The 27,615-nt window shown below is 38.3% G+C and overlaps 1 protein-coding gene across 1 annotated transcript in view; it reads right to left on the bottom strand.

Annotated features, from left to right (window-relative positions):
• Positions 1–1,944: 1,944 nt before the first annotated feature.
• Positions 1,945–27,615, bottom strand: part of Antxr2 (ANTXR cell adhesion molecule 2) — a 130,846-nt gene continuing 105,175 nt past the window's right edge. The window contains exon 17 of the mRNA XM_055594630.1: positions 1,945–3,841. Coding sequence (XP_055450605.1) covers positions 3,803–3,841 — 39 coding nt within the window. The 3' untranslated portion in view covers positions 1,945–3,802. The remainder of the gene's footprint in view (positions 3,842–27,615) is intronic.

Below are 27,615 nucleotides of genomic sequence, written 5' to 3'. Positions count from 1 at the left end.
TGAGTTTTCAATGAATTTACTCTTCCTTTACCCAGTTGACTGAATAAATTTCTTGTAAATATGGAAATATACTAAAATTAAAGTGTTCGCAGAATATTCCGTAGAAATGTACCAGACATAAAGCTAATCTACTGAGACTTCACTAGAGCTACACTGACTATAGGCATTTGGTGGCTACACCTTGCCCACCTCTTTCTTTAACTTTAAATCAGAAGCACCGGTTAATCTAAACATTTAAAGTGTGTGTGTATTTATGTGTGTGTGTGTGTGTGTGTGTGGGAGAGAGAGAAATGTACATCTTTCCTGTGTGCATATACATACCACTTTGAGAGTGGTAATTAAATTCTAGTAAGCTTCCTAATATGGTAGGGATGAAAATCTAACAAAAGCTAACCAGAATATGCAAAGAAAGAAATTACAATGCTTTCTAGTACTTACATTCATAACCTTATCATATCTTGTCTTCAGAATTACCAAACATAACGTCTGTAATTCATCAGAAATGTCTCCATTAACTTGCTCACCACAATACAGATAGTATTTCAAACTTAAAATATATTAAAAAAAAAAAGTCTACCTCTGAACAGCACATAAGGGTCAGGGATACTCAAAAAATGAAGTTCAGTTCATACAGACAACCCTAACTTGTATCCAGTAAGGGTTTATATTTTTAAATGATAAATAATGTTATTTAAATGATCAGAACAAAGTTCATTGGAAATATAAGCAAAACTTCTCAACAATTTAAAATATAAGGTTTTAAACCTTATGCACACTTACAAAATACTAATTAACCACAGATGACAGACGCTGCTCCCTAGTCAATGGAGACACTCAAGTTTTACTCTGCATCTCATTGGGAAGGAAATACAAATTTTTAAAATAGAATTAACTTGGGGGAAGGCACCAGTACTGCAGCTCTTAGCACCAAATGTTTCTCCTTGGAGCACCAAATGCTTTACAGAAAACATTCCAAGTATCAAAGTTTTCAGATAGATAAATATTTATGGATCAAATCCATAAAGAACAGACATTGTTATGAAATATATATAGATGCCTTCAAAACTTTCTTTCTAGGCAGAGGAGACACATAAGTTAGGAGTCATTTCCCACTTAATTGCTTTTGCAACCTTATGCAACACAAACGGATGATGGACAAGACTCAATTGTTTGCACAAAGAAGGAGATCTCGACTGACGTCATGTGTAGATAAATCACACAGGAGCTATTGCTGTGTATGAAAAGTGTCACGCAGAGATTTTCAATGTCCTTTGCCAAGAAGATTAACTTTAAAAACAAATTCTTCTCATTTCTGGTTAGATTTGCGATTAAAGCATAACATTAATCTGGTTCATAACTGTGAGGGCAAAGAAATTCCATCTGTCTTTGAACCTTATGAATGATACTTTTTCAGCCTATGTATAGGCTCATGACTCACCCACTTCATTTACAGCTCTTTGTTGTATTTTTATTACACATCTCCAGCCAGTGCAACAAATCTCAAGACAGCTATTTTGCCATTTAAAGGCAGAGGTTTATTTACATTCCTCATGGTGCAAATATGCTACAGGATTCTGTAAAAATTTAAAGTGGTTACCAAAGAAACATAGCCAGAGCTTCTATAGTATTTTTGAGGCTCTTAAAATATCAGTGATGGGTGTGCCGGCATCAGAAATGAAGTGGCCATTTGGAGAAAGCAGCCATAGGTCTTGCTCTAGAGGCAGACACAGAACAAATGTGAGGACTCACTGCTGAGAGAGTTGGATGTACAACTGCACGTGCACACACAGATTGTACTCATAGCATCAACTGTGAATCAACTGTGAACATGCTGGACGTTTTGCAACTGAGAAGAATTCCCTCTTGTTAGTAACCAGAACCCTTGTGTATTCAACCCAAGAAAGCGTAAGTTCTACGAGGACTTAAAGAAACTGATAACGGAGACACAGGTAAAAAATTTTATTCACTAATACGTGGAGGTGTGACTTTGGATCCAGCCAGTCAGTGACATAAATAAGGTTGAGCAAAACGATTCAAGCTAGAGAGTATGTGTGTGCACTTGTATATCTGTATGGGTGTGTAAGGCTTCTTGGAGCAGTGCCACAAACCTGGACACCAACCAAAAGTATCACTGCAGTCCTTTGAAATTTCCATGAAGAGCACAATGTGGGTAATTATACCAGGATGCTCTAAATCGTTCGTTCCGTCTTGTGAACTCACATGCCCGCCAAACATGAAATGCTCGCCTTCTTCCTTCCAAAGTGATGGTTGTTGAACTTATTTTTAGTGTCATTTGATAAGCCTTTGTGCTCGCAGAGAGACATCCCACTGACCCGGCCACTGGTCATTGTCTATACCAGTTCACATCAAAGCAGGCGCACTTTGTCAGGTTTCCAGTCGAATATCCATTTCGCATCTGAAGTACAGTATCGAAAGTGACTAGATCATCTGAGCTATTTCCTTCAGCTGCTGCCGCCTTCCTCCCCCACCGTGTTTCTGCTCACGCTAACATAATTTGGCATCGTCGATGTGACACAATGGTGATATTTCTAAAAATTTATAGTACGTATATTGTCAACGCTCTCTGATGGCACCCCTCCGGATTTTAATTTGTAAAATGAAGGAAAGGGGGTCTTTTTCCCTGGCTGAATCACAACCAAGGTGCGGTGCTCCTGAATTTCCAACTAACATGCAAACAGTGATAGGTCGTTCAATGTCAAAAGGCATAAAAAAGATGAGCAAAATCTTCACAGGCTGCTGCTTGCTGTTGCCTTTAATTATATTAATTAAACTTTGAAATTTTCATGCAAAGAGAGTTGCTGGCTTGTGACGCTGAAGAGCCCTTGGAGACTTGAAGGAAGGAAAAAAAACCCTGAGCGGAAGCTTTGTGGTTACCGCTTCCTTAAATTAAAAGCCAAACAAACACCTAGGTGTGTTTACAGATATTAACGCTTTATGCACTGCTAAATCCCAAAGGCTGAGAAAGGGGGAATCTACCAGGCCGGGGACAACATCTCAAATCATGAGTCTGTATGCTGCACTCCAGGTCTTTGGTTGGAGGCGGTCTTCCTGTTGAATTAACGCTCTATTAATTCTCCTGTCCCAAGTGCATAATGAAAGAAAGGTGTCTTGGAAAACGAAAGGGCAAAATCCTGCTTGCATCCAGTACCTTGAGGCATCTGGTCTACATTTGGTCATGCGTGTGCACTTTCAGTGTAACAGTGACAAGATTTTCTAGTCAGAAAATTTCCGTAAGGCACAAAGTAATGGAGGACTTGGGAAGGCTCTGCTATCTGACATAGCTCCAAGGCACTGGACTCCATTTTCTGTTTAGCCTGGTGGGAAATTTCGTGGTTTGCGTCTGGCTAAAGATCTAGCCGAACAAAAGCACACACTCCAAGCATCCGTGTCAAAAGCACCAGTCTCCATTACAAGCCTTCATGGCTGGTGGATTTGCAGTCCTTGCTTTGGTACCTCATCGCTGTGTCTGCTTTGTCCTCTTACACATTCAAACGAGCTCTGCATAAACTGTAGCATGCACATTAACATTCCTCTGTATTCTCAGTGTCATGAATCATGAGTTACTCGCCGACTTTCATCACCTCTCATGTGGATGGCAGAATAAGTGTTTGAAAATGTTTGGTGCACAAGAAGCAGAAGGCAGAAGAGACATTTCCTGACAGAGAGGAGCTGGGCTGTTTTCCCAGGAACTTCTGAGATGCACTAGACTGTCCATTCTGTTGGAAGTCAGCATCATGAAGATGTGCTGTCTTCTTCTCTTCTCACACTGTGTGCTCTCGTCTTATTGATGTGGAACACGGGAGAAGTTTATGCACCGGCCCTGAGGAAAGAAGGAAATCTACAGTGAAATACTGGAGCAGTTGTGTAAAAGTCAAATGACTACCCAAGCTCTGGACAGTGTTCGCATGAGTCACAAAGTAGTAGCATTTTTCTTGACTCAACAGATTTTATTTTAATTACAGAAAGTGTTATCTATAGGAAGTTTACTTATTTAGTGGTATGCTAAAATCCACATTAAAAATAAAACTCAACATGGAACTAAAAGCCCATTAGTGCTATTTGAAGTCTGCATCACGTTCATAGAAATCAAACTATTAATGACATTGCCTTATACGTTTCTATGATGAAATAAAATAGACGGATTTTCTTACACAATTCAGTGGTTCTAAAGTGTATATGTGAGGGGCATATTTAAGAAGTTATTAAAAGTAAGGATAAGGAAATATGAGTCTAGATAGAGATGTTTGGTTTGTGCCATATTCATGAATGACTTTTGTGGTTCACAGCCTTGTTCTAGATCATGTCCTATGTTGCTGATCCATTTCATACACCACTATAGATCCTGTTTTTCCAAAATTAAGACTATTGTTTGAATTATGCATTTTTAATTATGCCAGTACGGTGTCTAAACACTTTGGTGAAGGTTATGTGGACATATTGATTCATATAATAGTCACTAATCCAATAATTATTTGAAAACAAAATTTCCAATTATTGATGGAGACTCCCCCTTTTAGACCCAGCTGACCTACTATCCAGTGTCTTCTGCAGGCCAAAAGCTAGCCCCCTCTCTCCTAGTTTATGACAGAATTATCATGCAACTAAGACTTTTCAATTTGCTATGACATTGGCTCTCAAAAGTTCCTCGTGTTAGAGCTTTCCCTAATGTTAGTGCTTGTTTAGAATATGTAGAACATGGAAAAATTTTTTTAAACTTAAAAAATATTATGGAAGATGAGAAGTTAGAACATAAAAGTTTGATTTTTGTTGATTTTCTCTCCAAAGATAATTGCTTGACAAATTTTGAAATTTCAGACATTTTTGAAAACTGAAAACCATAAAGACCAAAAAGAGCTGGAGCTTTTATCAACTTCTGCTAAAAGGCAATTGTCTACCAAAGTTTTTGTCTTTTTCATAATTTTGGAAGCAACAATATTTCTACAAATACTAATTATTTAGTTTGTGCTTAACATTTAAAGTCAAGTGGTATAAGATTAGGTAATGATACATAACATATATCATAAATCATAATTGTTAATATGAATACAGAATTTAATTTTCTTAGTTTTCTGAAGTTTTGATTCAGCATTTTTCTAAATAATCTTCTGGACTTAGGATCATGTTCTAACTATGCGTGAAATCCACACACACTGTTCTGATCCCTTGGGCAGTACCCATATTGCATATTTAGGTACTAATTCAACTAACTTGAATTTGATGCTCTACAAATGGCTGAGTCATGTTTGAGTGATAAAGTTTGTTAATAAAAAATGAATTAAATTAATGTCATAACACTATAACTTTCAAAATGAGCTATAGATACATTTCTTTCTTTTGCTTTGGGGATGTAGAACTCCTTGAAGGCAAAGAAATTATGATTCAATTTATTCATGTTACATGGGAAAATATTAGAGGCAGAATTTGCTAAGTAATGAAAGAAACTAAAGCTAGGCAGAACAAATATGAATTTACAACTGACTTTAGGGCTATAACCAAGTATTCTTTTAATTTTTAAATTCTTTTAAATTCACTTTACATCCTTGTTGTAGCCCCATCCTTCCTCCCCTCCCAGTCCCAACCTTCTTCCTCCCTCAACCTTCCTCCCTTTTCTGAGGAAAAGGTGAGCTCCCTTTCCCATCCACCCCAACTCATCAAGTTTCATCAGTAATGAGCACATCCTCTTTCCCTGTGGCCTGGCAAGGAAGGCCTGCCAGGAGAAAGTGATCAAAAAGCTGGCAAGTTAGTCTTTGTCTAATGCAGCCCCACATGCAGTCCCCACTTCCTTTACTAGAGGACCCACATGACATGACGCCTAAGCTGCCCATTAACTTCATCTTTGTAGGGGTCTATGTCCACTTCATGCACCGTCCTTGGTTGATGTTTCAGACTCAGGAAACCCTATGGGCCCTGGTTACTTGTCTCTGTTGGTCTTCTTGTGGAGCTCCCATCACCTCCAGGTCCTTTCCTTTTTCTTCCCACTTTTCCACAAGATGCCTTACACATCACCCAATGTTTGGCTGTGAGTCTCAGCATCTGTTTTGAGGTGCGGCTGGGTAGAACCTCTCAGAGGACAACTCTGTCAGGCTCCTATCTGCAAGTTTAGCCAAGCATATTTTATAGTGTCAAGGGCTGGCACTCTCCAACAGGGTGGGTCTTTGGTTGGGTCAAGCATTGGTTGGGAATTCCCTCAATCTCTGCTCTATCTTTCTCCCTGCACATCTTAACCAAGTATTTTAAAATACATTGCATTCTTGGGGAGGGGCATGCATGCAGAGGGTGGAGGAAGGGAGGGATTGGGACGGGAGGGGAGGAGGGAGAGAACCACAGGGGGGGATACAAAGTGAATAAAGTGTAATTAATAAAAAAAATTGTATTTTGAAAAAAAAATAAAAAAAATAGGTTGCATTATAAATTTATTGTGATAATTCAAATATTAAGTAGTTGATTCTTCTCAATGAAATAAAATCAATTAGGCAAATTATTTCTAAGCCAGATCACTCCCAACCAGCCTAAAACAAAGGTTTTCTAACATGTAAAAAGGTGCTTCTATGTTGATAAATGGAATCATTTTATATACCTTGTAGGTCAGAATTACTCATCTAATAAAAGCTATAATTTTATAGAATAAAACTGTCTTCCCTTTAAAGCACAGTGTTTTATTCAACCTTATATTGAACACATTATCTACTTACTGAGTTTATATGGTAAGGAAACAACTCACATGCCATTTAAGTGGAAGTATAAATCTGCAAAATCTATGTGGTAAAGAACTATGAAAACACTTCTTTCTTATTCTTTGGAGAATTGCTGCTACTACTACTCCTGCTACTACTATTGCTCTAATCTTATGCTGGGACTTCAAACCAATAAAATGGCTAGATAGGTTTTAAACTATTCACCACAGGATTTTTGGTAACAGTAAAACCATAATGTCAACTTTTATTTCTGCTCAGGAATTCAGAAAATAAATTATGATTCATCAAAGTCAATACCATGTGGCCAATAAAAAATCTTTAAAGGATGAAGAAAAATGATAATGAAAAGAGAATGCCACTTTTATATATACATGATCACAACTATGCAAATATTTGTCTAGGAAGTAAGAGTAGCAGGTAACTCACCAGCCAGCTATGGAGTGGGACTGTCCAAGACATCTTACTTTTCATTATTACATTTTCTGTACACTTGTATAGTTAACCATTTTAAAAGAAATACTAATTTTTAGAGAATGAATTCAGTGACCAAAAATAAGTTCCCTTAAAATTAATTTTTTTTACAATACTATTTATTTATGTTATTAATAGTTAGGCCAAAAATCTATTTGTTTTGTTGTTTGGAACCATCATTAACCGCTCTTTCAGAAGTTCCAACATTTGGTGGGATCATTCTCTTCCCTGGATTGCATCTGATAGGTAACGCCCAGGTAAACCTGTCTAAATTGCAGGTTTCTTCAAGGGTGTGAGTGTATAGAATCAGCAGATTGATAAGTAAATCTTAGAATCCACACTCAGCATTTTCTATAAATCTTGTAATCTAGAGTGTTCTTTTTCATTTTTACGGTGCTAAATGTCAGGATTCTTGATAAGAAGGCTGCTCAGGAAACGTTACAGTTTTTTAAATATGCTTGTTCATACGTGTGTAAATACATGCTAACACCAGGTACATCCTACTGCTCATGTATCCCATGGTTCATTATATTTAACCAAAAGAAGTAGAATCTGCAGTTTTCATACATTTTAGCCACATTGCTAGCTAGGGCATGTGTTTCTTTGTTCAATTAATAATGCAAAATATCCATACCTTTGGTACAAAGAAAAATAGCTTGAGAATCCTCTATTTGTACACAAGTGCTAAAACTGTCTTTGCGGTGGAGGCCCTAAGTGAAATATCAGCCAATAATTAATCTAAATCAGTGGTGTTTTATTCTATGGTTCATGACCTACTGTGGATTCCACAGGTGGTACCCCCAAATCTACCAGCGTTAGAGTGGTGCCTTTGAAGGTCTCAAGCCCAATTTTACCTAAAAAGCTGTGCTGTCTGCTTTCTTGAAAATTCTAAGTCCATATTTAAGATTTTTTCCTGTACTAACAGTTTAGCTTGATGACTAATTAATACAGAAATTTAACCTGACCTTATGTTAAATGTTGAGTGAACTATTCATATACTTTTATTTTATATTTATAGTTCTTATAAATGTCTTCATAGATCTCAAATATTATATTATCCCTATAATTTTTCATAATATAAAGAGTCTATATGACCATTGGGTATATAAGAAGAAGACTGGATTTGGGATAATTACTGTTTATAATGCTGTTATTAAAGAATCAGTTCACTTGGAGCTGGGGAAAAGGTTAGGCTAAGCTCACATGCTTCCATTTTGTTACACAAAGACAACTACATAGCTTAGGTTTAGGGTGCTATTCTTGGGAAGGGTGATTGAAAATAACAAGTGATCATTACCGTGAATCTTCTGATATGACTGAACTTTACTTTGGCTCATAATTGTTGCCCTATTTCTATGGTTGTATGGTTTCTATCAATTCTTCTTTAAAAGTAATGTAGGGCTAGACAAATATAAATTAATGCCAACTTCTCAATTCTTGTTTTTCCCAATCATAAAGAATATTCAGATTTATCTTAACCTTCACAACCCCCCACCCAAAAAAACATTTCTCTAACCTCTACCTTGTACAAAAGGCCCTACCACCTCCACTTTTCTTCTTTTATTCTTGAGGCCTTTACTCTACCAGGAAGATAATACTGTATAGATGGCAAATGATGATTTATGTGAACTGAACCTGAACTAGAGATAGATAACATGAACAGACAACGTGAGGTTGAAGTTTAGACATGTGACATGCTTCAGCCATCTTATTTTTACATAATATCCTACAAAAACCCATCCTCTGAGTCTGAAGACTGAATATAGACTAATTTTATTAAACTTTAGGAAACAGAATGCTCAATGTGAATCACCACAAACTGAAAATATAGCCATGCTGCTGATGCACATTTGGAATCTCAGAACCTGGAGGTTGAACAGAAAGATTAGGAGTTCAAGGTTAACACCAGATGCACAAATTCTCAACCAGTCTAGGGTGTCTGATATTATGCCTTAAAAATAAATCTGAAAATGTATTAGCATTCTCAACTTGCCCTTTGAAGAAGAGCTCCAAGTGAAGTTTTATTCTATTACAAAGTTTTACCATAAGAAGGAACAGAATGTACCAAGCAAGCATGTACGGTGAATAAGATACTGATCATAACAAGGGGTAACAAGGCTAAATTCACAGCCAGATCTGACAGCTGTAACTGCACCCAAGTGACATTTCAGGCAATAGCTAACACCCCTCGAGTGAGGATCTATCCTACTGACATTTTCCCAGAAATCATTATTAGTAATGTCCCTTCCCTTGGGTTTCACAATAAATAAGAAACTTAAAAGCAAAATATCAGAAACATTACTGTCTGAGTTAAAGCAACTGAGGAAAACAAGACAGCAGTAAGAACTGGCATGTTTGCTGCTGGTGAAGTATGCAGGTATGGTTCCTCTGCAGTATTTAAAACCTGATTTCCTGCTGGGCAGAGTCTTTCAGAGGCCCTCTGTGGTAGGCTCCTGCCTTGTTCCTTGTTTCCTCCTTCTTCCAATGTCTATTCCATTTGCCTTTCTGTGTGAGAACTGAGCATCTTACCTAGGGCCTTCCTTCTTGCTTAGCTTCTTTAGGTGTACAGAGTCTAGTATGTTTATCCTATATTACATGTCTAACATCCACTTATAAGTGAGTGTATACCATGTGTGTCTTTCTGCTTCTGGGATACCTCACTAAGGATGATCTTTTCTAGTTCCCACCATTTGCCTGCAAATTTCATGATTTCCTTGTTTTTAATTGCTGGGTAGTATTCCATTGTGTAAATGTATCAACATTTCTGTATCCATTCCTCAACTGAGGGACATCTGGGTTGTTTCCAGATTCTTGCTATTACGAATAAAGCTGCTACAAACATGGTTGCATTGAAGCATTTGCTGAGACTCATAGTCAAACTCTGGGCAGAGTACTGGGAATCTTATGAGAGAAGGGGGAGATGAAAGACCTGGATGAGACTGGAGTTCCACAAGAAGAGCAATAGAACCCAAACATTCTGGCACAGGGGTCTTTTCTGAGACTGATACTCCAACCAAGGGTCATGCATGTAGATAACCAAGAACTCCTGCATAGATGTAGCCCATGTCAGCTCGGTGTCCAAGTAGGTTCCCTAATAAGGTGAACAGGGGCTGTCTCTGACATGAACTCAGTGGCTGGTTCTTTGATTACCTCCACCTGAGGGGGAGCAGCCTTACCAGGCCACTGAGGAAGACAATGCAGACAGTTCTGATGAGACCTGATAGGCTAAGGTCAGATGGAAGGGGAGGAAGACCTCCCCTATCAGTGGACTGAAGGAGGGGTAAGGATGGAGAAGAGGGAGAACAAGTGGGGTTGGGAAGGGACAAGGCAGGGAGCTACAGCTGGGATACAAAGTGAATAAATTGTAATTAACAAAAAATAAATTAATAAAAAAGTTAAAAAAATAAAATCAAAAAAAGAAAGAAAAACTGATTTCACCTCCATTTTTTACTGTGGTCAGTAACAGCAGCATTAACCAGAGCAGACGCCACATCTGCTATTCCCTATCTCTGAAGCATTAAAATTCCTCTAGCATCACTGCTCATAAGGTCCTTTACTAGCTATCTCCACAGGATGTATTTCACTGCTGTAACTGTAACAGGATTATGCTCTCACCTCATAAACATCCATTGACAAGCCAACGCAAACAACTGCACTTTACTTGAGACTTTTCAAACACGGAGAGATGATTTACTTTTATCTCCACTTCTAAAAAGACCTCCCTAGTCCTCCGTGAGCAGTGTCATCGTAAACACCATTTCAAAATTTAAATTACAAAAAGAGACCAAAAACACAAACACACAGATGTAGCGATACGTCTCTGGGAAATCCAGGAAATCACTATTTAAAAAGAGACTAGAGAACACAAGAGGTTTTGTTGATGTCAATTTCCTATAGTAACTGGTGGTACAATACTGACAAAGGGTATGTACTCCTCCTGTTTGTAGAGAATATGAACTAGAGATGGCTTTGCCCACAGCTGAAAGATTTTGGGCCGCAATACAATGCCACACACAGTTTTTCTAGCTGAAGTTGATCCTAGAAATGTCCCATCTAATATAGACCATGATTATATGTTACTAAAGAAATTACTGAATTTCCCTAAATTTTACCTTCAGTAATTGACTCTTTGTCATGGTACCTGCAAAAATTTTGTAACTCCGTAATTATAAATAATACTTACCTTTAAAGTAATTTGTATATTGAAAGTTATGAAATTTTAAGAATACATCCGGCAATAAATGAAACATCTAAACCATGAGTCATAATAAGAGATTAAGAGAGTCTTCTAAGTTATTAATTGCAATACAAGATATGTGTGTGAGACAGAAAATGAGTGTGAGTAAGAGTGTGTATATTTGTGTGTAGACGCAGATATAATTTTGACAGTTTTCTGGAAATCATTATTGGCAAAGCCCTCGCTATGCTTCATAATAAGCTATAGTCAGAAGGAGATAACCAGAAGACACATTACATACGTACACAGTCAAAACAGATTTTTGTGTATTTTACTTTTTGCTTAATATTTATTTTATTACTTATATCATAGGTAGCATAGCAATGATTTTCCTTTTTCTAATTTAGGTTAGAATACAGGTAATATTTATAAAAAAGAAGATTTTTTTAAGACAATAGGATATTTTTAAAAACAGGGATAGAGAGATATGGCCAAGTTGGTAAAGTGCTTGCTACACAAACATAAGGACCTGAATTTGGCTCTCAAGATCCAGTTATAAAGCCTGGGTATGGTAGTGCATTTTGCAAGCCTGGGGCGGGGCAGGTGTCAGGAGACATAGACAAGTGGACCCCGGAAGATCACTAACAAGTTAGTTTAATCAAATGATGAGCTACGGTTTCAGTGACACTCTGTCCCTAAAATTAATTGGACAGAACTGAGGAAGACACCTCAGTTGGTTTTGCTGAGGTTACTTTCTGGCCTTCACACATGTTCAAGGGCACACACAAAAACACATGCATAATCATATGCAACAGAGACAAGCAGAGAAAAACAAAACAGCAATGCAAAGCAAAAACGGTAAACAAAAATTTAAAACTATCTAAATGTCTATCATTATGAGAAAAATGAATGAAGTAATATATAGACCAAAGGAGAAGAATATTATTCTAAAGAAGGCCATTGTACAGACATGGCCAGGGTTTATTAAGTTAATTGCTTTCATTCATCTTGGTGGCATGGTATAAATATTATATTAGCTTTTATATTATAAAAAGGGAAATATATTGGGATTAATATATGGTTACATTTTTTTAAAAGAGAGAAGAACTGCCTGAGATGGGGATACACTTTTTATTACATCATATTAAATGTAAATATTTAAATATTTTCATTAGAGGCAGAGTTCCTTAATAAGAAAAATCTACAAAGAAAACAGTTTCACTAAGTGCAATACTGGCTTGTCAGGTGTGGAAAGATCCCACCACAGACCAAAGAACTTTACTGCAGAGCCAGGAATTAGTCGGCTGAAGCCCAGATGATGAACTGTCCCCTAATTCCTTGACAGGCAACACTGGGAAGAGAGGAATCCCAGTGAGAGTTTGGGACAAGGCAGGAGAATGAGAGCCACAGCCCTATGCTACCCAGACCCCTCTCCAGCCACCAGGATATAACTACATGAATTCTGAGCAGAAGAACTGAAAGGGCCCTTCCTAAGCTCAGCCGAAGGCTAAGGCTGTGGGCAGGAGCGTGTGTAGAAACAGATCTTTCAAGGCTAGAAAGGTCAGTGTGCAGCAGGAGAGGATGTAGTTGTTACAAACAGACAACCCTGGGACCCCAAAAGCTTACAGACAGGCTCTAATTCAGAGAGAGAAAGGGAGGGAGGGAAAGTGTCTCCACCTCCCTGTAGGACAAGATCTCCCCTCTCTGGCCTCATAGCCCACTTCCTTCAACACTCACTCTGCTCCTCCTGTACTGATTGCTCTGTTCTCTCACAGGTCCAGCAGGAAAACTTCATCCCAGGGTCTGTATGACAGCTAGCTATACATATTCTTTCTACAACAATAGTTTTTCCAAGAACAATCAGTTCTATTTGGTATTTATCAGACAACTAAATCTCCAGCTAATCTGGATATGATGCTGGTTATTTAACAGGATCTTCCACAGAAAAACAAAGACTGACATTTTGCTTTACATTTTTAAAAAGATGCTTCGCGGATAACAACTAAAAAATGTTATAGAAATATAAAGAACTTTAAATCTTCAATCTGAAGAGCAGTTGTGGATTACTTTGTGAAAGATTATAAATAACTTTTAAGGAGTTTAATTTTTAATTATGTGTATTAGTTTGTGTGGAGGTGGGGGTTCATAACTGCAGATACCTCCAGAGCCTAGAAAAAAATCAGATTTCCTAGAGCTGGAGAGACAGACTGTGAGCCACCCAATTCGGGGCACAGAGCAGAACGTGGGCCAGCAATGAGGTGGTGAGCACTCTAAGCTGTTGAACTATTTATCTCTCCTTCTAAAGCTTTAATTGGAAAATTAGCTGATGTGGTCCTCTTGCTTTCAGTCTAGAAAGGTCTTAATGAATATCTTCAAGATATGTAGTCTATCATGGCCAAACTTTGGGCAAAGTGCAGAGAATTTTATGGGAAAGGGTCAGATAGAAAGACCTGGAGGAGACAGGAACTCCACAGGGAGACCAACAGAGCCTCTGCAGAGAATGATACTCCAACCAAGGACCATGCATGGAGAGGACTTAGAATCCCTGCTAAGATGTAGCCCATGGCAGCTCAGTCTCCATGTGGGTTCCCTAGTAAGAGGAGTAGGGGCAGTCTCTGGCATGAACTCAGTTGCCTACTCTTTGATCATTTCACCCTGGTGAGGTGGCCTTTCTAGGCCACAGAGAAAGAAGACCCAGACTATTCTGATAGGCTAGGGTAAGATAATAGGGGAGGTCCTCCCCTATTAGTGGATTAGGGGAAGGACATGGCGGGGAGAGGAAAGGAGGGTGGGACTGGGAGGAGATGAGGGAGAGGCTACAGCTGGGACACAAAGTGAATTAATTGCAATTAACAATAATATTAATAATAATAATGAAAATTTAAAAGTTATGTAGTCTAATAGTATAACTATGAGACCACAAATGTATGCTTTAAATATTTTCATCACACTTGAGAAAAACAAGTTTAAATAACTGCAGTTATTTTTCTATGTTTAATAATCAGACGTCCAGATTCTCAAAGTCAGAATTTAATTTGAATATATGCAGATTAATATGGTATAAAGTGGGTATGTCTCATAATACAATAATTTGAATTAAAAGTTTTCTCATTATATTTATGCTTTCTAAATTCTTAGAGCAAAAGACAAATGACCACATTTGTTGCTAACTTGATATCATGGAGAAAAAACTCCCAACAATACTTTAAATACTTTATGTACACCAACATAAAGCTGATAACACATGAAGACTATGCTGTTTCAGTATGCAGACACAGTGAGCTTTGAAGGTCCTAATGAGCTTTGAAGATAAGCCATAAGGTTTTTTTTTTCCCAAGGGAAGATGACAACACTGTGACCCTGATGTCACTTCACTGATCAGTGAGTATACAATGGTATTTAAAGAGAATTTCATGTTTATAGTTTGGCAAGAAACAAAACTTGCATTGATATTTTCTTTAATTAATATAGTTAATCACTTGCATTAGTTTCTATCAGTTATAAAAAGAACATTTGAAATGATTATGGAAATAGTAAATATTCCTGGAGATAGGATTAGTTTCAACAAAATGAACAGTATACATGTTCAACCTTTTAAAGATTTTACATAAGATATGGGTATATTCATATAACTGGAGACAAGATATGAGGCTGTTTCAAAATAAACTCGATTAAACATTAAAGTGTATGACGTCACTTTTGCACACAAAGCATAGTGTTCTATTTGCACTGAGTGCAAAAATTCCAAAGGAAAAAGGTAAAAGTGACAAAAGGTGATTGGTCTTGACAACACAGCACCCATTTGATCATGGTGTGATATTTCAACGTAATTATGCCGCATAAGTTACAAAGTCAAATCCTGAAGTTCAGGTCTATCTGCAAGTCACAGGTTGCATAAAATTGATGAGATAACATGGGATATATGGATACTTAGGTAGGTGTATATGTGTGTGTATGTACAGACAGAAAACAGCATAGACAAATAACGATAGAATATGGATATATGTTTAGTGTAGAGAAATACGTTCTGATATTCTAAGCAAACATGACTTTTTAGTAATAATGTAATCTACTACCTTATTACATTTTGAAAAAATAGGCAAAAAAAATTATATTTTAGATACCAGTTCAGTGGGCTTACCATCATTAATAACTCTTCCAATTACTATTCTTTTTATTTTTTAGTATGAAGGTGTGAGTGAGCATGGGTCTGGGTGAGTGTGTGTTTGCATGCCTATGAGTGTGTGCGTGTGTGTGTGCTCTGTCACCGTCTGTCTTGTTCCCTTGAGACAGCATCTCTCACTGAACACGGAGTGAGGCTGGTGGCGAGCAAGCCCCTGAGGCCCTTCTTTCCTTGCCCCCAATAGTGCTGGGATTTCAGGGACTGCTGGCCATGTCCTTTTCACGTGGGCCCTGAGGATCTAAACTCAGTTCTTCTGAGTTCCATAGCAAGTGCTCTTACGGTATGAGCCTTTCTCTGTCGCATTTTTTTTTTTAACAAACCAGTCTTGTATATTTGTTTCTAGCTCATCTATCCTGTTTCTTATACTATAAACCCCATAGTATTTTCTTTTCATTTTTGTTTGTTTCTTTGTATGTTTTGTTTTGTTTTCATTACTATACGGTAAATATTAATTCAGGGCTCTCCCTGTAGTGCAATGAGAAAAAAACTGGGTGAATGAGTGATCACTGGAATATAATTTTACACTGGAATATAAAATCACAGGTTGGCATGGTGATACACGCCTTTCATCTCAGCAATCTGGAGGCTGAGGCAGCTGGATCTCTGTGACTTCTAGAACAGCCTGGTCGACTAGTGAGTTCCATGAGTTCGAGGGCAGCTAGCGCTATGGAGACAGGCCCTGTCTCAAAAAAAAAAAAATTAAAAAGTAAAATGAAATATAAAAATCAGACTTGAAATGCCAGACTTAAACTATATAGACAATATTCTCTGACTGCTGTAACTGATTGTTGTTTTTTTTTTGGTAGGGATATTAAAATTTTTCCATCTAACAACACAATGATTAGTGAGCTGTAAAAGCCAACGCCGTAGTTGACTTGCCCAAAATCATGTATACGACACTACATCTTACTGCCCGATAAGTGACTTGTAATTGATCGCCAGCAGCCACCACCCCACTGACAGGAATCTTCCTGCTTTCTTTTGCCATATGAATATTCAAATGGCCTCACACAGTTGTAACAGAGAAGTGTCTGGGTTGCAGGATGGAAGTATTCTAAACCGAGAAACAGCAGGCATCACTGAGAAGCTGACCTCGGTGTCAGTCCTGAACACACAGCAGATGGTTGGAAGTTGGGTCTGTTTCATGTTGAAAGCCACCAAAAGACAGAGACAATGGAGGACAGGCGGTATTCCAACCCCACGGCAGCTCTGAAATCCAACCCACTTGGACAAGTGGGAAGCCATCCTCCCGGACAACCTCTCCGCTGTTCATAGCAGGAAGTGGAAGGTTAAATTAATACTAGTTAACATGAGCATTTATTCTCCTCCATGTTTGCATTATTTATTGACAGAGAAGTCAGTATATTTTAAAAAAAAAAAATCCCTCACACAAGCAGCATAACCCTTGGTGCATATGTTGGGGAAACTCCAGCAACCAAGCTATGAATCAGAAAGGAATTTCTCATTCACATCATTGAATACAAAAAAAGAAAACATAGGACGCTTTGGATAGATTATTTTTAAAACAATTATTTTTAAAAGCTCTCAAAGTTGACAGCATTTTCAACAAATATAAACATTCATTAAATTTGGTTTTTAAAAAATAACAAAAATATTCTTAAAACAATGAAACTTGAAGCTGGAGAGATGGCTTATCAGGTAGAGACATCAGTACTCTTGCACAGGACTAGGGCTCCGTTCCCACCATCCACGTGGTAGCTGAGAAACCAGATCTAACTACAGTTCCAGGGTATCACTTGCCTCTTTTGACTGCTACAGGCTCCCGTACATCTGGTACACATGCATATACTCAGGACAAGTGTGCAACACACACACACACACACACACACACACACACACACAAGACAACTTGTCGCTTGAAAGTATCTCCTTGGTGACTGAAGCAAATAAACAGGAAGTCCTAAATGCTGCATACTTTTATGGTGTCACAGTAAAGTCAGTGCCCTATCCAACCACAAGAGCCGAGCAGAACAGCTGGAGAGGCTGTGTGAAATGACCTTGTAGCTTTGTTTGAATAGCACCTCTAAGGAAATTCAACAGCAACGGCATACATTTTAGACTGAAATATGGAATGTATGTTTTTTAATCACATTTTCCAGCAAAATCAACACTAATCTTTGGGACTTGGAAAGTACTCAATGAACATTATGGTGTTGGCACAACCCAAGAATGGACAATCATATTGGCATTTTCATGTAGTCTCTTCTGAGAACATCGCTGCACCTGGTAGAATGACAGCCAGCTGTGCATTCTTTTTGGTGCTGTTAAAATCTGTTTTTACAGACATAACTTACATTCTCTCTTTTCCACTCCAAATGACGATGGCACAGAAGCCTCTGATAATGAAGAAAACATATTTTATGTGGGTTTTTTTCAGTACTTCTAGTTTTAAATAACATCTTAACATATGTTTAAAACAGAGCATATGGAAATAAGAAAAAGCAAATCTGAATTCCAGGCACAAATATTGGTTAAAAAGATAACACCATGAAAATCTATTACTTTATAGTAATCTCAAATCATGCATATCAATTAAACTAGACACAGGAGCATAATGGTTTTCTATGATCACACTACCCTCTAGGAATTCAAAATGTCTACAGCTAAAATCTCAGTCTTCAGGAAACAAACATGAAACTCATTCCCACAGTCAAAAGGATTACATCAGACCTTTTTTTTTCTTTATGACTAGGGTCATGTTTCATTGATCAGTATTAAATATGCATCCGTATAAACAAGCCGGCGGGTAAGTGCAGCAGCCAGCAGGTAGTGTCCGGGTAACTATGTCCACCTCGCTGCTGCATTACGCAGTGTCTGTGAACAGGAGAGCCCCACAGAGCCAAAGTCTAGCACACAGCTCAGCATCATTCAGCAGTTCTCCAGACAAAGAGAATTTCAAAAGTGCTTTGTTTCTTTTCATACTCTTCACTTGTATGAGAAGAGACAATTTATGCCTAAGAGCAAATGGGCTGAGGAAGTATTACCAATCTAAATGTCCTTAAACAAACGGCTTCAACAGCCTATGCTTTTTACCTTGGGAGAAGTTTAAAATTAGTGTTTAAAACAATGGCTATGCCAAATGTCAAGATTACAGGATCAATACTGATTGCTACAGAACTCAGGAAAGTGACAAATACTTATAAATGAGAATTTGCCTACAGCATCTTAAGCATGGACAATCCACACAAGTCACGTGTTTCTGTGACATATTTAGGGGAATTTAGTTAATAGGTTAACAAGGATTCTCATTTCACCAAAATATAACAATCCCAACCACTTCTACATATAACTTTCTCTATCTTACGACTAATACACTTAACTCAGCCTCAGGGGGGCTTAGTTTTAATCCCACCAACTCAACAAACTGCATGTCAACTACACAGCATAGAAGGTCATGTGAGCTAACAAGTTGGGAAGAGGACAAACTGTTGCACTAAAAGCAAATGATGAGCTTTGACTTTAAGATAAAAAGAAAAAGGAGAATTTGTAAAGCTCGGTAAAGACTTGCATGCTAAAGTATTTCATTGCAGAAATACATCAGTTACATCAAATGAGGCAGCTGCACCAAAGAAGCCTATAGATATTTTTAAATGAACTAAGAAGTCCAATTACATTTCTTATATAGAAAATCTGTTGTAAAGTTATGATAGCTCATCCAACATAAGGTCTTTGTATTTTTATTCTTATGTCAATCCAAATGCCTGATGGGTAGCAAAAAGCACTCTGGTGTGTTCAGAAATACTTGCAAAAATATCTACAATAGCCAAAGTACAGAAGCAACCTGTGTCTACCAATGGATTAAAAGAAAAAAGTAAGAGAAACATTTTTACACAACTTTTGCCTTTAAGAACACAACTTCAAAGGAAAAGAAAAAAAGAAAGTGTGGTATATAAAAAGGAATGCCACTCATAATTCAAAAAGAATATTCTGCCATGTACATACACATGATTGAATGAGGATGACATTACACAGTCAACGACGCCAAACATGGAAAGAAAAGGACAATATGATCACACTTACATACAAGATATTTTCTAGGGAAGGAATGAGAGAGGGGGCTACAGGTGGGATACAAAGTGAATAAAATGTAATTAATAAAAAAATAAAATAGCAAATAAACAGAGCGATAGAGTAAGAGTGGCCAAGGACAGAAAGGCAGAGGGAAAATGAAAAAGTAGGGGAAAATGAAAAAGTAGGGGAAATGCTATCTACAAATTGGCAGTTAGAAATATCTTTCAAGGCATACAATGTAAAGGTTGAAATTAGTAGTACCATATTGTGAGCCTTCTAAACATGACAAGGATGCTGCTCCCATAGAATCACAACAATCCCAGTTACCCATGCTAGTGTGAATAGATGAGAGCTAACAATTCCCCACCACCAGATACAGAGCTACAAGCAACCAATGACTACGGAGAGGGGATAAGCCTTCTCCAGGGATGTGCCTCCTGACATTTTATCCAAACCCAAGCACTCAGCCTTGAACACACAGACATGAGCAACACAAAAAGAACTCAACAAGTGGGCGTGTATGTGTGTGTGATTGTAATAAAGATGTTAATAACTAAAGGGGAGAGACAAGAGTGTTGGATAGGGAGAGAGAGAAGTGATAGAAATACAGTACATATGTATATATGTATGAAATTCTAAAAAATAAAAACAAAACTTTAACTTCAAAAAGGGAAATAAAAATCTAGCATGACATGGTAAAACACAGTTGCACTTCCAGTGAGTTATGACAGCCAAAACAACCAGTCACAAAAGAGGGATCCTGCATGCTCCCACATACGGGAAAACCTAAAACTTCCACACACGCAAGGACAGATGCTGTGGACAAGGGCGGAAGAGCGGCTACTGAGGATTAGCCAGAGGTGAAGAACTATTCTCTAGTGAGTATAAAACTTCACTTCAGATTAATGATAAAACTTCTGGGAATGGATATAAGTCATGGTTGTAAAATAATGTGGATGGAGTTGGTGAAACAGAACCACCCATTTTTAAATGAGTAGCATAATAACTTTTGTGTAATACATAACAACAAACTAAGAATATTGTTACTGTGCACACAGTTTTTAAGTAACTGAAATGTGATTATGGAATTCAGTGATGAGGTAAACTTATGGTATACAGATGAAGAAGGGGTTCAGCAAGAGAGAGGGGATAAGACGGTGGTACGCAAATGTATGTGTGTGTAGGAAATTGTCAAGCAACTAAAATGCAAAATGCCAAAAAGAATAAATTAGAAATATAATACAAAGTTTGAGTTAAAAGAATTAATGCTCTCTCCTCTCTCTCTTTCTGAGTTTCTCCTCTTTCTCTCTTCTCTCCTCTCACTCTCCTCCTCCCCCTGCATGGTGACCAAAAGCTGCTTTCAATAAACCTGCATTTCATATATTTTTAAAGAATGAATTAATTTCTCTATAGACACTGAGACGCTAGAAATAAAACTCTTTCTTGAAATTAACTGAGCCCCCAATTAAAATTTTAAAGCTATGATTACATTTCATTATATGTTATTACCACATGATTATTTATAAATATTACCATGGTTGTTTTATTTATAATGCAGTTGATTCAATTTAGCATAACAAAACTGAAGATGTTTGTAAAAAGTGTTGCTTAATGTGTACTTTTGCAAGGCATGTATTCAAGAAAACACATACCATCTCACAAATTAACTAAAAATGATGTGGTAGAAATATGACTGACTCAGTCTCAACAGGATGCTTAACAGAGCTGGAAAACTATTAGTTCTAGCTAATCGCTGGAAAATCGGTAATTCAAACTAGAGCAGTTACCCTAACAGTTGAGTGGCGCAGGTGGAGGGCCAATTTCCTACCCATCCTAGGCTCTCAGTCAGCAAGTGGACACTGGGAGAGTTTTTGTCATTGTCAACCATCTGGCAAATGAAGATGAACACAACTGGGCTCACAAACTAGGCCACTGGGGAAGAAATCCAACACTTGTTAGTGAAAAAGTACTGCTGTGCCTAGCTGTTAACGACATAGCTGCAACCACTAACTCCCTGCACCCCCACCACCAAGATGGGCCCAGCATCTTTGCGCAGATCTGAACGGCCTCTTCTCCTTAAGCTAACAGAGAAACAGCGCTGTGGTTCTCAAGACTTTTCCAAATCAACATCACTGAGTAATTCAGAAAACAGTAAAGAGTAATTGCTAGCTGCAAACATCATTTTAAGGTAAAATTTAAAGGGTGGGAGTGGACAGTGTGATACATTTCTGTAATCTCAGCATTGGGAGGGACTGCTGCAGGATTGACACATGTTTGAGTCTAGTCTTATCTACAGGCGAGTTCTAGGCCAGCCAGTGCTACATAGCGAGCCTCAGTCTGAATTTCCCTTTGAACCTAAAGTACAATAAAAGGCAGCACATGGAAGAGTTATGCTCATTAAACTCTTGACACCTTACATGCTTTCCATTTCTGGTTGAACATATTCACATTTCCATCCTCCTACACTGAGCTGTGTGCATAAGCCCTCATGCTTAAGGTGGCCGTAATGGCTGGAATTCATTGTGGCAGCCTTCCACAGCCCAGGAATGTCCTCAGGGAGCCGATTATTCTCCCCACGAACAACTCTCTACTTCAGTGCTTCTCTGAGTCCCGTCTGTCTGCTCATCCCTCCCTCTTTCTTGAGGCTGACACCTCTCCTCGGTGACCAGGGTCAGGGGGCCCCTCTGACCCTGATCTAGTTCACTGACTCTAATCTGCCCCAAGAATGGAAAACATGTGATCAAGCATCTGAAAATAGGCATAATTTAAAAATAAGCAGCGTAAATGAGCTGAAACTTTTCAACATCTATTTTTACTGATGAGAAAACGATTCATCTATTTCCACTCACAGCTTAGGGCGTGTTGGAGGTATGAGAGCTGTGGCAATACCATATGGCTTAAAATAATAACGTCTTGGAGAGAGTCTATGGAATAATTCATCAATCTGATTTATGTGGTGAATATAGAGCCATCGTTTCCTAAATAAAATTGTGAAATTAAGTCTATACTTCAACACACTGATCAAAATAGAACTCAGTTCAAGTATCTACCATGTCTATCCAGCCACACCAAACCCCATATTATGTATACTCACTAGCACTTAAGAAGCACCCTCATATTCAAATTGCACATATTTTTTCTCAACTTGAAAAATCTAGCAAATGTGTACTTTGTTGTATTCCCTTATTTAGACACTGGGTTGTAACTTCTTTTGCATTTCAGAGGCTAAAAATAAATTATTATTACATTCAATTTTCTAAGAGACATAAGTCAATAGAGATGGCTTTATATGTCTCCCTAACCAAATTCCACTTGTGTCAACAGATCTCTCTCTCTCTCTCTCTTTCTCTGTTTCCAGATAAATGCCAGTCATTTGGAAGGGCTAACTCACAGAAGGTGCAGTAGGCACAGATGGTACTAATGCATAAATGTAATCTAGCAAAAGAATGCCAACGCCAAGACAGAAAAGGTTCCAAGTAACTGCAGCGCACTTACAGGAAGTCTGTGATTGGCAAGGTTAACACTGCAACAGAGAGGCCTCACTGTTTGTTCCCAGAGCAACACTAGGAAGTCTCAAGTAAACGAGCACATTTCATGTATTTGCCACAAGTGCACTGATTTAGATAAATGATACATCCTTAGAAATAACAAGGTGCACACACAAAACACACAGACACATTTTGAGCAAAGGCTTTACTGGATTCAAATCCACCATCCTCCTGTATCGGCTTTTATGGTAGCTGGTGTCATAAGTAGGCACGTGTTAACAAGAAAAAAAGAACATTAAGTAAAGATAATTTGATTTGTGCTGTTGCCTAAATGTATTCAGATATTGATTTGAATACCTATAAAATCCCTAGATGTAACTCACTATTATGTTGCTTACATTTCTCTTCACAGTACGACCCCCTCGGTTACCCTCATAATATCCTCATTCCTGGGACAGTATTTCATACCTATTTTGCATACTTGCCTACTGTCTGCCTTATGAGCTAGAGAGTAACTCCATAAGAAGAATTCAATATGTCTCATGTTCATGAAAGTGAATAAATATTAAATGAAATGAAAGAAACAAAGAAACTCATGCGCACTCGTTCAACATCATTTGGATGCACAATTGATGTGACTCCAAGCTAAGGGGAAATGGCACCTTTCAGACACTCCGCACACATTTTCATCTTCTCTCTCTTCCACTTCTTGTCACTCCACTCTTCTCTAAGTTTGGAATTCCCACTAACTCCCCAGTGTACAGAATAATGCAACTATACCTTTAACATTTATATTTTGTTGAATTTTAAAGACAAGCAAAAGATTAATGGGGCTAAATTTGTTTAAGAGTCTTGCTTGTTCCTCTTCCGGAAGGCTGCTACCAAGAAAAGGGAGATTAAATTCAGCAGAAGATCCAGTCCAGAAAAGTAGGGAGATGGGGGTGGGAGGAGGGAGAAGGTTAAAGAGGGTCAGAACAGTAGTGTAGAAAGACTTCCTGGAACAATTAATTAGAACAGCCTCATTAGCAGTAACTGGGTAAAAGTGATCTACTTGTCTTGAAAACAGAGAACACTTTTTCATCCTTTCTTGTAAACCTATGAATTTTATTCTCAGAACCCCCCACATGGAGTGAAGTAACCCTCCTCCCTCAAATACACAGTGGACATGCTCTACATGGCTTCTATCTGTGAGAAGCATTAATGTTTTCCTGTGTGCTCATGCACATCTTGTCTAAGCAGAGCCGTAGGCTCCAGGATGCGCTGTGTACTCTGTGACACTACAGCAGAAATAGCCCTGATTTCTTTCTCTGTCTCAGCAGTTACATGGTTGGAGGATCTGTGGACAGAAGGGTCATTCTGACGGCAGATCTCAGCATCCCCAGCATACAACTGTCCTTTCTGAAGATGAGAACTTGCACCTTTTCAATTTTAAAAAGTGCCTTAGAGATTCTCACTTGAGCTTTGGGGCTATTACCAAGTAAAATCGGGTTAGTTGAGCACAAGCACAGTGGCAGCCAATCTGAGAGCAAGCCAGGTGATGAACAGGCAGGTAGCATATACAGTGTGGATACACTAACCAGAAGAAAGGCAGATAGAGCATCACCATCCGCAATATAGTCATGCTGTTCGGAAACGTATGACATTTAAAGCGTAAATGTTTTCTCCTGAAGTTCTCCATTTAATATATACAGAAAACAGTTGACCACAAGTAGCTAAAATGGTGATGAGGAAAACTTAAATAAGAAGGAACCGCTGTAAATATTGCTCTTTTACATATGAAGATGCCCTTCCCACCATGAAAAAAAATATTAAATATCCACAATATGGAGAAATGAGCAATCACAAAGCTGCTTGGTAAACTCAATGGCTGTGATGAATGCCATGAAAAATAGTATAAAGGGAGGTATAATTTATTTTTATTTTAAGTAGTAATGCATATTAACTGTGATGGAATTCACTGTGAACCTTCTGCATATGTGTATATTGTGCAGTAATGGTATATATAATTTACAAACAGGAAAGAAATTAGTATTTGCATGGCATAGCCTCAAACAGATTTTTTTAAAATAGCCTGAGAGAAAAAAAATAATGGGATAATTATTTAACTCTCTGAAGGCTGGTAGAGGACACTGTTGGCAGAATGTTCTTGTGGGATGTATACAATTTGCCCTTGCTCATTCACATACTGATTTCTCTACCCCACTATGTGGTTTCAATCCAGACTCTGCATTGTGATCATTGTAAGGATCACCTGTCTCAAGTCTGTGTAAACATGCCACCATTTGTTCTCTGTGTTGCCAATAAAATAACCAGCCAATGTTGAGCAATGGAGAAAATAGGGTGAGACATCCTGGTAGGAGGAGATGAGAGAGAAGAAGTCAGAGAAGAGGAATTTGAGAGGAGAAGACTAGGAAACAGTAGGAGAGGTGAATCAGACCATAAGATATGACTAAAAAGCAACTATAATGTGGGAAATCTGACTGAGAGGAAGCTATGCGGGCTTGGAGGTTTAGGATGGAGTAACGATTGCCTAGCACTGTGCTCTAAGTTAACTAAATAAATCCTAGTCTCTGTGTGGTGATTTGGGTATACAGCTGGTTTAGGAATAAATATTAGTAAATACTGGTAATTAGTAATATCTTTAATAAATATTAGTAATCATCAACAGGATACTTTTGGTCTTTGCCCTCTGGACACTTACAAATTTTTCCTTAAAAACGTATTTTTCTTTTGTAGTAAGAAAAAGGAAAAGGCATTTGCCACATATTACACACAGAACACATGCACAACATGTAAAAATGATGATGTTGCTCTCCCCCTCATATTTCTTTTGTGCGTGAGTAACTGCATGCACATTTATGTAGCTGTGCACATTTGCAGGTCCAAGGACAACTTGCAGGAGTTGGTTCTCTCCGTGTACCACGTGGCATCAGATCAAACAAAGATCCTAAGGGTTGGCAGCAGGCACCTTTACCCATTGATCCTCCCCACCACATTTCCTCACACCCTTATTTTTGAAGTATAATGTTATGGACTCAAATTCATGGTTTTACAGAAAGAGTAAAAGAGGCTCTGGGCGAGTACACTTTTGAGTATGTTGACAAGAACAGTCAGCAATAGGGTTTTTCCTGTCTGTAAAAATCATCTCTTTTTTACCTACCCTTCATTTATAACATGTGGAATACAGTACACCTGCCTCCTAGCATTACTGGGAGAACTGTGGAAAGGCACATGACGCTCAATGGCCATGCAGAATGAACACTGAATGAATGTCTCATCTTACACTGCTGTGTCCATTCAACATACGTAAAATACTTTGATGCATACACTTGTTTTCAAAGAAAACAAAGTAGATGGTTTTCTAAAACAGAAAAAGGCTCCAGAAGTCAAGCGTAAAACAAAGGAAACATCTATTCAGCAGTCCCTTCATGAAATGTGTGCACACCTCTGTATAGAAAGATCCTACTTTCAAAGAATTTGCCGCATCATTTTAGTAAGAGAGAAGTGAACAGTGGTGCAAGTTAAGATGGGTGCAGCACACCTCTCCAGTAACTGTGTGGGAAGCTTGACATTTTTATGCTTTTGTTTTTCGGGAAAAAAAGAAATAGAGAAATGGAAGAGCAGAGAGGAGAACAGAGAATTGAGAGCAGGTGGGAAGGAGAGACAAGAAGGGGAATTAAGGGAGAAAAAAAGCAAAAGTAACAAGATTGCCACTAGAACAAAGCCTCTTTCTCTCTAGCTTAGTCAAAAAAAAAAAAGTGGGGTTGAATTGCAGCACACCCCACAGTCAGTGTTCCGTCATAACTTCCAGTTTTCTGAAAAATAGAACATGCCCAATCACGGACAGCCTTCCTGAAGTTTTATGTCATGTGTCCATGTGCCCATGGACTACAAATAAATGAAATAGTGGCCAACAGCGGGTGCAGATCATCTACACAGAAATACTGAACACTGACGGAGAGGCTTGAAGGCCACCTGGATAGGCAAAGGAGAAATACCTAATATAAGTAGGTTGGATGAACCCTGGGCCAACCCATTAAGATGAAAGGACTTAGAAATCTAAAATGGATAAGGGTGAAGAGGCTGTGCCCAGTTTGCTAAAGTTGGCAATTTCTTTTCAAGAGAAGTGCTTCATGTCTTGCATCCGTCGTGGTAACATGTAGCACATTCTTACAGCAGCCAGGCTGTGATGGAGCCACTGTGATAACACATCACCCCAGAGCCACGGGGAAGGTGCTCTGCAGAGGGGGTCAGACACTTCCATCATCAAGGTTCAGTGCGTGCTACAAATGGCATAGTTACTTAAGGATCTTAAAAATTCTCCATCCTCTATTCGGACACATTTTAAGTGCTACTTCACAGCCTTATTTCAGGCCTTCTGTCACTAGGATGTGGCCATTGTTACACTTACAAGCACTGTCCACTCACAACCAGCAGTGAAATCAGTCCCGTTACTACAGCACTTAGCTTAGCTGTGGCCCACATGTGTTTTTCCCATGAACCTCACTGCCCAAAGCTAAAGGCACCACCACAGTGCTCTCACATTCT

Source organism: Psammomys obesus, unplaced genomic scaffold (genome assembly GCF_907164565.1).
Source record: "Psammomys obesus unplaced genomic scaffold, mPsaObe1.curated_primary_1811, whole genome shotgun sequence".
Lineage (NCBI taxonomy): Eukaryota > Metazoa > Chordata > Mammalia > Rodentia > Muridae > Psammomys > Psammomys obesus.
Note: the sequence above shows the minus strand (reverse complement) of the source record. Positions and strands in the feature narration are given on the sequence as shown.